The following is a 12,714-nucleotide window of genomic DNA, read 5'->3' on the forward strand; positions in this document are numbered from 1 at the left end:
CCTGCAGAACATGGATACAGTGTTGGATGGAGACCTCCCTGGTTATTCTGGTTACCTCAGCCACTCCTCTAAGCTCAAGCGCTGCAATTAATTATATACTTATTTCCAGTTACTGAACATTTTATTTCGTTCTATTATGTTGCTGAATGTGAGCTGTGATAGGTTCTAATCTTCCTGAAATCAGATGTCTGCTCAGAAGGCTTTTTAATGGTGTTCTGGGCAAGCAGTACCTAAACTCCCCTGTTAATTGACTGATTAGCTTCTGCTTATATTCTAGAATTCTCAGTGTCTGCTCCATTACATGGCTCAAAGGCATCTAAAAAGATCCTTCTTCCTCTTTCTGCTTGGTATTAAACTAAACACTGTAGGGCTCAAAGCATCTCATTAATGAATGTGTTAGGAGTGAAATAAGGGGCTGGGTGACACGATCACTACTGTTCTTTCTATCTCTAAGATCCCATGTTTCTGAGGGTCCAAGTAGAGTTGGAGCCCAAAAGAGGAATTTTTAAATCTCACTCTTTGAAAGCCTAAATGAAATGACATGCTTGTAGCCACACATCAAAGGTGTCAATTGACTGGGTAACTGGCACCACACATGTTGAGCCTGGGGACAGTGAATGATAGATACAGTCCCATGTGTAGTTACGCAACTAAAGAGCTCTGATGTGAATGCATGGGAATCAGTCCTAGCCGAGAATAACATCGAACAGCACGGGGCCTTACAGGCAGATCCAGCTTCAACTTAATGCAGAGCGAAGGTTGACGTTTTTAGACTCTTGCCTTCGAAGAACCACAGAGCCTGCAGTAATAGGCACCAATTCTGAATTCCGGCCCTATTTTTCATGCCTTAGAAGCTCCAGACTAGCCACTGCTTTTTCTGCAAACATGCTTGGAGAGTTGTGAGAACTGACTGAATATGCAAAATCTTAGTACACAAGTGTGTGTGATCAAAAACTGCATGTTTCTCCCTTACTATGATTCCAAAGACTGCCTCACAAACAACAGAGGGCATAGCACAAGTGCCTACATGAGCAAGCCCCTCTCCAAGGAATGCTAATAGAATGTTCTTTCCCAAACTCACACTTTGATAGGAAACTGCATTGCTGTTTTCCCATTTGTGAGCCTTTGTTCTAATCATTAGAGCTGTTATAAACTTAACAGGCTTCCTGAGTTCACAAAGTATATAAAGTTCACATGAAATTAGAATTTTTTTTTTTTTTTTGAGACAGTCTCGCTCTGTTGTCCAGGTTGGATGCAGTGGCGTGATCTCGGCTCAGTGCAACCTTAGCCTCCTGGCTTCAAGTGATTCTTGTGCCTCAGCCTCCTGAGCAGCTGGGATTACAGGCGTGCACCACCCACACCCAGCTAATTTTTGTATTTTAGTAGAGACAGGGTTTCACCATGTTGGCCAGGCTGGTTTTGAACTCCTGACTTCAAGTGATCTGCCCACCTCAGCCTCTCGAAGTGCTGGGATTCCAGGTATGAGCCACCGTGCCCAGCCACAAAATCTTTTTTTCTGTGAATTAGGATTTTAAGATTTCTACCAGACTCCCCCCACCCCCATCAAAATTCTGAGTTCACCTACTGAGTTACACAGAAGCATACAATTTACATTTAGTGAAAGTATTATTACGTGTAATTAGCGAATCACTTTCAGCTATTGTATTTGAATAACTTGCTGCACATCTTTTCAATTTGAACAATAGGAGATGTGCTCTCAGTTGTTGGTGAATTAATGACACTGTTACCAAAAGAGTACATTTAGCAAGAGAATTGTACTCTTAAATAATGTGTCTGAAAGGCAGCAGCGAGGTAGCTTGTAAAACAGTTATAGAGATTATTTACACCGGTCACATTACAGTTTAATGCGACTTCATGCCGTGTGTGAAAAGAAGAAAATAGCTCAAAGTGAGCGGCTAGAAAAGACTAAACCCTGTGGTATCCAAACCAAAAATTCTTACCTTGTTTTCATTGAAATTAGCAATAACTACTCCAACAAAAAGGGTCAGTCCAATCATGCAACCCAGGAATACAAAAACATGAATATAGATTCCATGAATCTGCATAAAGGAAAATATGGTTATTCATCAGAGGAAATGAAAGCTGCTCTTGAAGTGTTCAAAGGATTTGATGTGCTCGCTTACCGGCCCCACACGATGAATAATAACATCTCTCACTTCCACCCAGCCTTTCAAGGACAGAACTTCAAACAATGCCAGCATAGCATTTCCCACATTGTCGAAATTAAAGTTCCGAGGATTCGCCCTGCAATTCCGATACAGGAATGTTCTGTGAAATTCCAATAAGAAGCACCTGAAGGCAAATACCTGTAGCCCTTATCAGTCGTGGGTGTGAGATACGTGTGTGTACATGTGTGTATGTGTATGTGCACACACACATATATATGTATACACACACACTTTTATGCTATATGGCATTCGTTTGCTAAATCGTAACAATGCATCAGTGTGTTACAATTTATTGTGTTCATTAGGTAATGAAGGGGTGATCTCAATGTAAAACAGCTCTAGTTCTAGCTCTAGAGGTTCTGTGACATTTCTACCTTGTTCTGATTACCCCGAGAACTGGGAAGATGGTTTTATAGATTTGCACAAAGGAGCATCGGATTTTGGATGCGGATTTTGAAACCGTTTTGTAATTGAAAACCTTTCTAAAGGCATAAATCACATTTCCCTGAGTATGGAAAGTGTAGAGTAGAATTTAGTCACTTTATTTCACTTTGTGTCATCATTGTGACCACAGCGCTGTAAAGCAGTGATGCCTTTAGAGGTCACCGAGATGGCAAGAGGGGTTTGCTTGTAGTCTGTATTTTTCCAAATTACTCTCTTCCAATGGAATTGTTTTTCTTACTAACGCTGAGTCTTCTCAGTGGACTCTTCTTCTGGTCCCCTTTATGTGTGGTGTGCTTTCTACCTTCACCATTGATTCCTGAAACTCCTCGGCTTATTATTCATTTTCTTTTTTCTTACAGATTTGGGGGCAGGGTGGGGGGGACACATGCAGGCTTATTACATAGGTGTATTGCACAATGCTGGGGTTTGGGGGTCTAGAGAACCCATTACTCAGATAGTGCACACAGAATCCAACAGGTAATTTTTCTACCCTTTCCCTCCTTCCTTTCTTCCTTCCTTCCTCCTTCTGTTTGAAGTCCCCACTGTCTGGCGTTTCCATCTTTATATGGATGTGTACTGACCATTTAGCTCCCACTTCCATGGGGGCCGGGGATGTCTCATTTCTTTTAACATGTTTATACTTTTTTCCTCCCACTTATAAAAGTGATCTTTTTTATTAGATCGCATCCTCTTTAATCATTATGGGTCTTAGCTAACATTTTTGTTATTAATGGAATAAGTTTTCAGTGTGTCCCCCCCACCTTATATCTTATTAGAGGCTAATTTTAAATAATTAAAAGATTTTGACAACCAAACAGTGGAAAATCGTGGACTATAAGTACAATTACTGAATGTAATGAAGAACTGAGTTCTGGACCATTTAATAGAGTAGGCCCAGTGGAGCCTGTGTAAGTTACTTTTGATCATTTTTTCCCCCTGCTATCTCATTTCTCAAAATTTAACCCTCATGACAAGCAACACTCTGGGAAAATCTGGTTCCGTACTTTTCTACCATCTTTTATGTTTTTTAAACTATAGAGACAGTCACAAGATGTGCCTTTGAAAGTTTTTGAATATTAAATAGATGAGGATATAAGAAGAAAATATTAAATTGAAACCGATTTGCCCTTAAGGGCTTAGTGCTGATTAGTAGAGATGTTCTTTAATATAGAGCAAACACCCCACTCAGAAACTCATATTTTGGAATTCTGCTTTATATTTTTTTTATATGAAAGTACAAACACATTCTTTTGGATGCTTCCAACAATCTTTCCTTCGAATGTTTCCATTAAATTTCATATATTTTACAGTAGATGGGTTATAAGGATTCTACAGATGCCACAGTTTGCTTGAATAAGGATTTTTGAAAACCAAGTGAACCAGTTCTCAGATCTGATGTTGGACTTCTTATCCATCCATTTTCTTTATGCAGAAGTGCTGTCTTAGCTGAATTTGCAGCAACTTAAACTGCTTTTATGTTCCATATCTTATAAAAGTTGTAATATGTTAAAAATATTCTAACTAGGCCGGGCGCGGTGGCTCACGCCTGTAATCTCAGCACTTTGGGAGGTCAAGGTGAGCAGATCACCTGAGGTCAGGAGTTAGAGACCAGCCTGACCAAAATGGAAAATCCTGTCTCTATCTCTACTAAAAACACAAACTCAGAAAAAAAGTCTGAAAAGCAAACCTTAATTTGAAATGAGACTTAAACTCTTTTTAGAACAAGATGGAGAAAGAACAAATAAGTCAAAATAATGTGAAATGATAGGTTATACTCAAAAGCATAATGGGAAATCCTGTGGGGCCATCTTTGATTTAGATATGATAATTCCATATTCTCAATTGAGTTAAATCAGTAATCTGTCGCATTTCATCCAGGTTAATTAAAATTTGGGACCTGCTTCATTCAAGCTTCATATATGCTTTGTAGAGAGTTCATAAAGAATTACATGAAGCTAAATGTAAATCATGAGACTGTCATTACAATTGAATTATTGGACAATATAAATCATAACCTATGAAGCTTATTTTCTATTTGAATCAACTGTGATTCCAATCACTGCTTTGTTATTGTACCTAAGTAAATTTCCTATAATTCAGAAGCCCATTAAAATAGTTACAAACATTGAACTTCTTTAGTATTATATTAATATAAAACATTTTTGTATGTTTTATTGTAATCATAAATACTGTGTATAAGGTAATAAAACTCCCCACCTAATCCCCACACACACAAAAAAACAAACAAACAAACAAACAAAAAACCACAAACTCAGCCAGGCATGGTGGCACATGCCTGTAATCCCAGCTGCTTGGATGGTCTTTGTTACTATTTGCTGGGTAGCTATTCACATCACTGTTGTCAGGTAAAGGACACGTTATCCTGGACAAATGGACAAGAGCAATTGTGACGATGTTTAAAAAATGCCCAGCTATTTGCTTACGCTTCTAGAATGTCATTGCATTTGAAACCCCTAATAACACCTTACATAAAATATTGCATTTAAATTAACTTTGATTTTAAAAATCCCAGGTAGCTGGTTTAATGGGATAGGTTGAATGCTGTAGGGTACAACTGGTCACAGGTTTACTTTCCCCCAAACAGTAGCTTCAAGTGTGTTCCAGCTCCCTTTCTGGTATTTTGGGGAGGTCCCAAAGCTTTTTGATTATTTTCAGTCATAAGATCAGTCTCTTTCTGAAAAGCCAACTCCATTTTACATCCAATTGATCCTATAACTCATACAACAATCCCATCCTTAGCAACTCAAGGACCCCGGCTTGAGGAAAGGAGGAAAATGTGGAATTTCCTCACTTCCACTCCTCCTCTTCAGGCCACCACACGATTCTTACATGACTGGGGTGGGATGTAGTTGGAAACCAGAGGAATGGAGTTAAAGTCCTGTGCATCTGCTACAGCTGGATTCTGGCCGTAGGCATTCAAGAGGTTTGAACCCAGTCCTCAGCTTAGGAGTGCCCCATTGCACCTTTCCTCTTGTGAGTGTGCAGTCTCTGGGTGATTCTCAGGTCTGGCTCCTGGAAACACACCTACAGACTCTTTGAATGGTGGTACCCCTTCCCAGCACAAAGCTCTTTGCAGCAGGGCTCCATTCAAGAGGTCTCAGATGATATGGCCTTAGGCAGTGACTATGGGGCTCTCGAGGAACACCAGCGAACCCTGCTCTCCAGATGATAATGAGCCGCCTGGCCACAGAGTCTCTCTTCTTGCCTTGCCCGTCTCTGTTAAGTGCTGCCCCTGGGGTACCTCACTTGGCAGAGGTGGGAGGCACCCTCCACCTTTTCCATAGTGAAGGGAATGAAATGTCCCAGTGTTCTCTACTCCTGACTTCATTTAATTCCATGATAGCTTTGAATTAATAAAAATTAATTAATTAATTATCGCATAAATTACTTTATGCTATAATTAATTTTTGTCGCATGGAAGTAAATTTTTATGCTCCTTTGATTTTTATTTTAATGGAAATTGAACTGCTTTTCTAGTTAGCAGTGGGCTGAGGATATTCTCATGTCTCACATTCCTCTGTCTCCATGCTGAAGCCACACACCCAAATGAACCCTTTTTCTTAGTTCTTGGATATTTAAAAAAATAAAAACCCAATATTCATTATATTAGATTATTTATAAAAGCAATTTCATATTAGAGAAATGCCAAAGAAAGGTAATAGTGAGTGCCAGGGTACAGCTGGGTGAAATGCGACTCCTTTGAAAGAGTTTTGACATTTAGAAAAGAACGTCAGTTGTGACAAAAGCAGAGATGCTGTGGTTCAGTTGTTATTCTAAGAAATTTTCTAAAAGAAAATTTAAAAAACGGATAATTTCAAAGGACAAATGAAGTTGACAGAACACTCAGTTTGCCAATGACATAGACTGAGAGATCCCACTCCTGGTCATTAATAAAATAGATGAGAAAGGAGGTACTAGGTATTTCTAGCTTTAATCTAAGTGCTTTTAAACTCAATTTCAAGAAAAAGAAATATTAAAGGAAAAATTAGAAGTAATCAGCTGTGTTACTACCGATTATTTTCCTCTCCAGTGTTTCAATAATGGAAATCCTTCAGTGTAAATGGGTTTTAAAATTGAAATAGCTTTATGATTTAGGGTTCTATTATGAAGATATCAGATCCTCCTTTAAAGATACAAACTCGGAATAAGTTTAGTTTTAATTTGACAGAAAATCCTTTTTTAAGCCTAATTTTTAAAGCCATTTGAATCTAGATATATACTTCTGAAGTATTAGAAAAATATTGAGATAATATTTCTCTAGTTTCATGAAGCTATGTAGAACTCCATGTACTATTTGCTCTCTTATTTGTCTTATTTCTGTATTCCAGTATAATCTAGCACTTCGCCCTGTATGATTTAAGATTGTTTTAACATCTCTAGGAAAATTACTTTTAGTTTCATGCCATATTCTACTTAAGCCTTATATTGACAAACACACCGTCCCCTTCAGAATAGTTTTTCTGGTATGCTTACCAAACACGGGGCACCCAGAATCCAGGTTTTTTCTCTCCAGGTCTCAATTTTAAATTTAAGTTCTTTGACACACTTACGTTAATTCTGAATATGCCATTGCAATCTTCCTAAAGTAGGAAAACAAGGGGAGAGGGGGAATCTGGTTAGAAAATGAACTCAGAAAAGATAAAGGATAGGAAAGGCTTCTTTCATAGAATACCGAAAGTCCTTTACCTGACAACAGTGATGTGAATAGCTACCCAGCAAATAGTAACAAAGACTTTGGAGACAGGCAGTTCAACGTCGATGCTGAAAATATTAGTTAAATGGGCAAAAGACCTGAGTAGACATTTCTTCAAGGAAGATATGCAAGTGGCCAAAAAGCACAAGACAAGATGCTCAGTATCATGTGCCATCTGCCATCAGAAAAATGTAAATCAAAACCACAATGAGATATCACTTCACACCCGCAGAGAAGGCCATAACCAAAAAGTCAAATAACAACAAGCACTGGCGAGGATGTGGAGGAATCGCTATCCTCATACTGGAACCCTTACGTACTACTGGTGGGAATGTATCACGGTGCAGCCACTGTGGAAAGCAGGCTAGCAGGTCCTCAAACCGCTAACACAGAGTTACCATATGAGTCAGCAACTCCGCTCCTAGCTATCTACGCAAGAGAAATGAAAACATATGTCGCGACGGAAACTTGTACAAAATGCTTATATAATTGTGATTCATGATAGCCAAAAGGTGGAAACAATCCAGATGTCCATTATTGGACAAATAGGCAAACCAACTGTGGTCCAACCATACAAGTGAGTATTATTCAGCCATAGGAAGGGATGAAGTCCTGATACCTGCTACAACATGGATGATCTTTGAAAATATTACACTAATTGAGAAAAAAAAAAGTCAGAAAAAACCACATGTTGTGATTTCATTCATATAAAAGTCCGGAACAGAGAACTCTATAGAGACACAAAGAATATTAGCTGTTGTTTAGGGCTTGAGGTGAAGGCTAAAGGGATGGGGGTGACAGAAGATATATCGTTTCTTTTTGAGTTGCAAATGTTCTAAAAGTGGCTGTCATGCATACAACTCTGTGAATATGCTAAAAAAGAAACTCCCACTGAATTGTGCACTTGAAGTAGGTGTATTTATGGTATGCGAATTATATCTCAATAAAGCTGTTATAAAGGTTTTTAAAATTAAACATCCGTAGGAAGTTTCTGACTCATTTCCTATTCTCCCTTTGATTATTTTTGTTTCTTTGGCTATGATGGTCATATTTCGAACCTAAATCTCATCTCTGGGTTCAAGGTGTAGATGGTAAAATTATTGATCACCATTTGTATATTTCAATAGAAATTCCATTTTAATCTGCTTGAAGTCCTCTTTGACCCTAAACCACGTCTCCTCCTGGCCTCCTCCTTTCTGTCCCTGGACCAGCAAGCCGGCAGAAGCCCAGCATCAAGCTCAGAGTTCCCTGGGCTTTCCCTGTTCTTCCTGGCCCACGTCTCCATTCTTACTGCAGTGTGTTTACTAACGCCAACGTTACCTCCTTCGGGATTACCAGCACAATTCTTGAAAATAAGAACATTGTAATGCAAATAACACATCTTTATAAAGCCTGGACAAACAAAAGGAAGAAAACTTACCCACAATTGCTCACAAACATAGTGAACATTTTGGAGTATACCCTTCCAGTCTCTTTTCCTATATGTATCTGAGCTCATAAAGTTTTTATTCTAACATGACCTACTTTTTTCAGCTAAAACAATATTGCAATTATCTTTCCATAACCACACCTTTTATGTAGAACAATATTTGAAAAGGCTGTGTTGTAGTGTATTGTATAAAGGTCCCATGATGTATTCGGCCTCACTACCTTTTCCAATTTGTCTTCCTGAACCCACCTGACCCCACCCTTGACTGCGTGAAGCAGTCTGGTATCTCCGTTAAAAGCCAGGGTGCCTGGACACTAGTTCCCTGCTTCTCCGCTTCTTAGGTGGGTGATGTTGGACAAATTATTTAATCTTTCTACACCTGTTTTCCTTATTAGTAGGATATGGGTAACAAAAATAGCACTAGGAAGAGCGCGTTGTACTTTGTGAGCACTCGGACGTGTCTGATTCTTCTTCCTTGGTGGTTTCTTACTTCTCATCAATGAAATTCCAAACCCCTTAGCCTGGCATCTCAGGTGCTTGAGCATCTCTCCCTAACTTCTGGCCTTATTTTTCAGTTTTTTCCCACATGGGCGGGAATGAAATTCACAGTCACAATTGAGATTGGGTAAGGTACTCTGCATAAACATGCTTATCTGATCTTCATAATATCACTGTGTGAGAAGCATTCGAGGAGGAAATAGGTTCCAGAGGGATGAACCTCTCCTAAAATAGGATTCCAACCTGAGAGGCTGTGATGTCAAAGGCCATGCTCCTCCCTCCTTGTTCCGTCCCTGCCTTGGCACTGTGACTCTTCTTTGCAGACTTTGTGTCTTTCTTCATGGCTTGCTCTGCTTGGAAAGTCCTTTCCTGCTCATCTCAAATCCCACTTCCTCCTGGAAACCTTCCCAGCACAGTGCTCCCAATTAGAAGCACAATTTCCCATGCTGAAATCACAGTTTGCACGTGATTTCTGCTTCTATAGGCTTTTTAAAACTGCTGATTTTATATTACTGTTGCTTGAACATGATACACATGTTCTGATTGGACACAAAATGCTGCAAAACTGAAACAAGGACCTCCAAATTTTTCCATTCCACATTTCATTTCACCTGGCACAGTGCCTTGGACACCACTGATATTTAATGACTATCTGTCAAAAGGTATCCTCTGAGTTTGTTTACAGGGCTTTGGTGACTAAGTCCTAGGCTCCATGTCTATATCTATATTGATCTCATGACATCTGTTGAGTTTTAAGAAAACAAACAAAGGAGCAGAGGGAGGAAGTGCTCAGCCTCATACGAGAAAACACGTTTTCCCAGCTGGAAACTATGGGCACAACGACTCAAGCTTCGTTGCGTTTAACCAGGAACTGTGTGTAATCTGAATGTTGGTGTATCTACTTTCCCCTTTTCTTTGGATTCAGCTCTTGTCTTAGTAAGATGGGCTGCAGTCCTCTGATAGAACTGACATCACCTTCACTCATACGGCGTTCCTGGCCTTGGCCTCTCGTATTTGGATTTGAGAAGATAAAAAGACTCAAGCCCCGTCTCACCATGCCAATTCCTTTTCAATCATTCTGCTTGGTGCTGGTGCTCTCTGTGATGGCTAAGTCTCCTTAGGCTTTCGTTCTGAGCCTCGCACAGACCTCACTGTTCTAGGAAAGAGGATAAATGCATCATGAAACGTGTGCCTGTGCTCATCTGCTGGCTGCTGTCACCATCAATCTTCAGCTTGGGCCAGGTATGAGTAGATACCGTAAAATCACCATGCTCTTAGGCAACTATTAATATACTGAGTCACCCAAGATTCCTGGAAGGCTTCATCCTGAAGTGTTATTATCTTTCTGGCCTCTGTTCAGTGTGGATTGAAAATCACTCTTCTTTCCACACACATTTGGGGACGAATGCGTCAGCTCTCTGCCACTTTCTTCATCAGCTAATTTGGTACAGCATGACTGTCAGGCCAGTTCCTTGTTCTCTCTGCTCAGATTCATCAAAGCTCCTGGGATGTCTTTCTCAGTCTGGCCTTTGTTTCCCATTCTCATCATTAATATAAGTTATAATGTATTTTGGCTGGACAAAGATGTTACCTGTATTTTAGAGAACTAACATTTTTTATCATTTAAAATCTGTATTAGATAGCCATATTTACTAGAAATATATAGTGTAGTTCAAGTCTAGTAGGCCTTTTGAAGATGCACATTTAGGGACTAAGGCATCAGTTTATTGGGATCAAACAGAATATACTTTTCTAGATTATACATCAGCAGTAGTTGGTTTACTTTATTAATCTATTTGTAACATAAGAATCCTAAGAGAATACTGCATGAAATTGCAAAAATTGTCTAATTATTAACCAAACTGCGTCCCCGCCTTTTGTTCCCCCAGAGCACATAACTGAATTCCAGCCCTGCTTGCAGTATCCCTGCTCTTTACAGTGGAATGCGGGTGGAGAGGAGTCTCCCACAGCCCACTCAGATGGAGATGGCTCTCCATTCTTATCTCCAGCTAATTGAAGAAGGCTCTGAAGACATGGCCAAGGGGGGAGATGCAGGATAGAGGCACGTGAGTCCCTGAGTGGTCATGTGGAGGAGAGTTGCAATATATACATGTGCAGTATATATTGCAACTTATCCAAGATGCAATATATACGTTTCATTATGTGAAGCTACTTAATAGTGGGCTTGTTACAGCAGCTATCCTCCCCTTATAACCAATGACCGAAGAAAGAGAAAATGAAACGCAGTAGTGCAAGTAGTCAAGTCTGGGCCTTTGTGGAGGTCCTCGTTGGTTGTCATAAAATTGGGAGATTCTGGGCAGCTGAGAGCTAATGTAAAGGCACTGGCTTTCTAATGGGGAGGAAGCCGAGAGTGGAGAAGCAATAAAAGGGGCTGAGAGGCAAACACTGTCTCTTGGACATTTTTGCATGGGGCTGTTTCCTGTTATGCGCCTTATGTGACAATAAAGGAGGATCAGGTTAGCAAAGACACCAAGGGAAAGTATCCGAAGCTCACAGCTATAAACATCTGGAATCCTGCGTGACCATGCTCAAGATGTCAACAGCGGATTGACGCTGGAATAGGAGGGAAGAGTCACATTCTCTGAGATGTGCTTTTCATCTCATTAACCTTTCTAGCCAGAAGCGACATATTGCATGCTTAAGCAAAAAGGAGTTTGTGGGAAGAGAATTCTTAGAGTTTATAGGGAGTTCTCCAAGTAGGCTTGGTAGCCACTGGTACCACATGCTTGCCAAGGGAGTGTCAACTACATTAATATTTTTTTCTTTTTAGGGACAGCGTCTCTCGCTCTGTTGCCCAGGCTGAAGTATAGTGGTGCGATCATAGCTCACTGCAACCTTGACCTCTTGGGTTCAAGTAATCTTCCCTCCCCGGCATTCCAAAGGGCTAGGATTATAGGCTCATGCCACCACACTTGGCCCTTCATTTTTGTTTCGAAAGACAGAAAGGTACATCTTACCCTTCTAATAATGTTGGGATCATTGCACTTTGCCAGTTTTCCAGCAAAAAGCTGAACTCCAAAGCTTGCAAAAACGAGCATTAATGTCAGCAAAAGAATGGAGACCTGAAAGAAATTGATGAAATGTTAAATCTCTTGGTAAAGACTAAATATTAGGTTTGGTTAAAACAGTGATATAAACAGGAATTTTAAGATAACATTGTATAAAAATCATGGGTTTTTGATAATATATTTTAACTTCTCCACCATACATCATACAATTAGCCTTACTGGAAGGTCAAAAGGAGAAATTAACAAGCTTTGAATTTTTTAAATGGAAATCTTAATTTCTTATAAGAAAATGGATAAGGTATTTTTGATATGACTTGAACTTTTCTGATTTTAAAATCAATACCTTGCTCTTTTTTATCCAATGGAACAAAAGAAAAAAATGTTTAAATAATTACATTTTGTCCATTTTTT

General features: G+C 39.6%; 1 protein-coding gene across 1 annotated transcript in view; it reads right to left on the reverse strand.

The window, feature by feature from the left end:
• Window positions 1-12,714, reverse strand: part of NALCN (sodium leak channel, non-selective) — a gene marked incomplete at its 3' end in the record, with an annotated part of 335,842 nt that overhangs the window by 17,202 nt on the left and 305,926 nt on the right. Inside the window, exons 28-31 of the mRNA XM_064371774.1 lie at window positions 12,253-12,357; window positions 7,128-7,234; window positions 2,145-2,265; window positions 1,962-2,060 (exon numbers count right to left, since the gene is read on the reverse strand). Coding sequence (XP_064227844.1) covers window positions 1,962-2,060; window positions 2,145-2,265; window positions 7,128-7,234; window positions 12,253-12,357 — 432 coding nt within the window. The remainder of the gene's footprint in view (window positions 1-1,961; window positions 2,061-2,144; window positions 2,266-7,127; window positions 7,235-12,252; window positions 12,358-12,714) is intronic.

The sequence above is a fragment of the Aotus nancymaae genome, unplaced genomic scaffold, assembly GCF_030222135.1.
Source record: "Aotus nancymaae isolate 86718 unplaced genomic scaffold, 86718_ANA_hifiasm-v0.15.2.pri h1tg000161l, whole genome shotgun sequence".
Classification (NCBI taxonomy): Eukaryota; Metazoa; Chordata; class Mammalia; order Primates; family Aotidae; genus Aotus; species Aotus nancymaae.